Below are 1451 nucleotides of genomic sequence, written 5' to 3'. Positions count from 1 at the left end.
CCAAGACCGGTCTCGAATACTACAACACTGTGTGTTTGAAAGTTTGGACCAATGGGATTGTTATTCTAGCTCTGTTTGTACTTCATGTGTTTTAGGCCTTCCAGGAATCGGTTTTGGACTTCCTGGAAATTAAAATCTGCTCCATCTCAGAGGCCAAATAACAGATTTGTCAAGTTGTTGTTCCTCGTCTGTCCAAACAGAAAATCCTTCTGACTTTCTGGCTCTGGCTGGTCTGAGTGACCTGACCCTGTGCCAAACAGCTTGAAAATATCATTTTCTCTCTAACAAGCAGAGCATCATCTGCATATTTATGTTAGTGTAGTTTTCTCTGGTTCCAGAATAGACTTAAAATAACCTTTATTTTTCCCCGGTGGAGAAACTCGAGATAAATTCTAGATAAAATGGACCAGAAGGAGCCCAAGTCGTCAGCCCTGAGGTTCACCAATTACAAACCAGGTGACTGAGTGAGTTTGTCCTGGACCTGGATCAGGATCTGGATCTGATTCTGTTGCCAGTTACCTGGTGTGAATTATTCTGCTCTGAATATTTTCTCTTCAAACATCATTTCTGATCAGTGAAAGCAGAGAAATCATCCAAGTTTCCTAGGAAACGAGCTCTGATGGTTGTAGATGATGTCCAGCGTTGACCCGTCCAGCTGGTTTCAGGGTTTCCTTCGCTCTGACCCTGTCAGCTCCTTCTGGGTCAGAGGTCATCTGCCTGAATGCTGAACTCAGCTTCTGTCTGCTGCGTTTCAGGGAGTCGTTCCCCTTCGACCAGCAGTTCAACATCCTGATGCGTTTCATCGTGGACCAGACCCAGACCCCCAACCTCAAGGTGAGCCACAGTCGTCTCCCGCCGCTGCGTCTCCGTCGGACTGGGATTAAATGTCCCGTCGTCTGCAGGTCAAGGTCGCCATCCTGAAGTACATTGAGTCTCTGGGTCGCCAGATGGACCCGACCGACTTTGTGAACTCCAGCGAGACGCGGCTGGCGGTGTCCCGCATCATTACCTGGACCACCGAACCGAAAAGCTCTGACGTCAGGAAGGTGAGAGGCATTTCATCCGAGATACGAGAGCAAAGGTTTTCCACCTGAAGATTAAAACTATGTTTTGTTTTTAGCTCATTTATCTGTTTATTCAATAAATTAGCAGTAAAAAGGTTTTGAATTTAAAGTTTTGCTGATTAAGATGTGATTTAATGAATTTCAAACCCTGAAATTAACTGGATCTGAAACTATGAAAGCCTTTTATCAGAATCCCTAGTTGACCCAGTAGCGACTGAGTTCTGGTTCTGGTCCATCACCTGGACGCCCCCCATTAGAGAGACGGGGCATCCACAGCTGGGCGAGCGAGGAGCTTCTGGAGAGACGAGTCCCACTTTGGTCCGGGTCCTGGATCACGGTCGTCATGGCGATGACTGAGGGACGCTTGAGGGACGGCCTGAGGGACGG

At 47.5% G+C, this 1451-nt stretch overlaps 1 protein-coding gene across 1 annotated transcript; it reads left to right on the top strand.

Annotated features, from left to right (window-relative positions):
• The first annotated feature begins 401 nt into the window (after positions 1-401).
• On the top strand, positions 402-1433 carry LOC106944163 (CLIP-associating protein 1-A-like). The gene is made up of 3 exons (XM_015027393.1): positions 402-456; positions 656-834; positions 903-1433. Exons 1-3 carry the CDS (start codon positions 402-404, stop codon positions 1092-1094), a joined length of 426 nt encoding a protein of 141 aa, XP_014882879.1. The 3' UTR covers positions 1095-1433.
• The last annotated feature ends 18 nt before the right edge of the window (positions 1434-1451 follow it).

Source organism: Poecilia latipinna, unplaced genomic scaffold (assembly GCF_001443285.1).
Source record: "Poecilia latipinna isolate Pla-1442-1.1 unplaced genomic scaffold, P_latipinna-1.0 Scaffold7158, whole genome shotgun sequence".
Lineage (NCBI taxonomy): Eukaryota > Metazoa > Chordata > Actinopteri > Cyprinodontiformes > Poeciliidae > Poecilia > Poecilia latipinna.
This window is presented reverse-complemented; position numbering and strand designations above follow the sequence as displayed.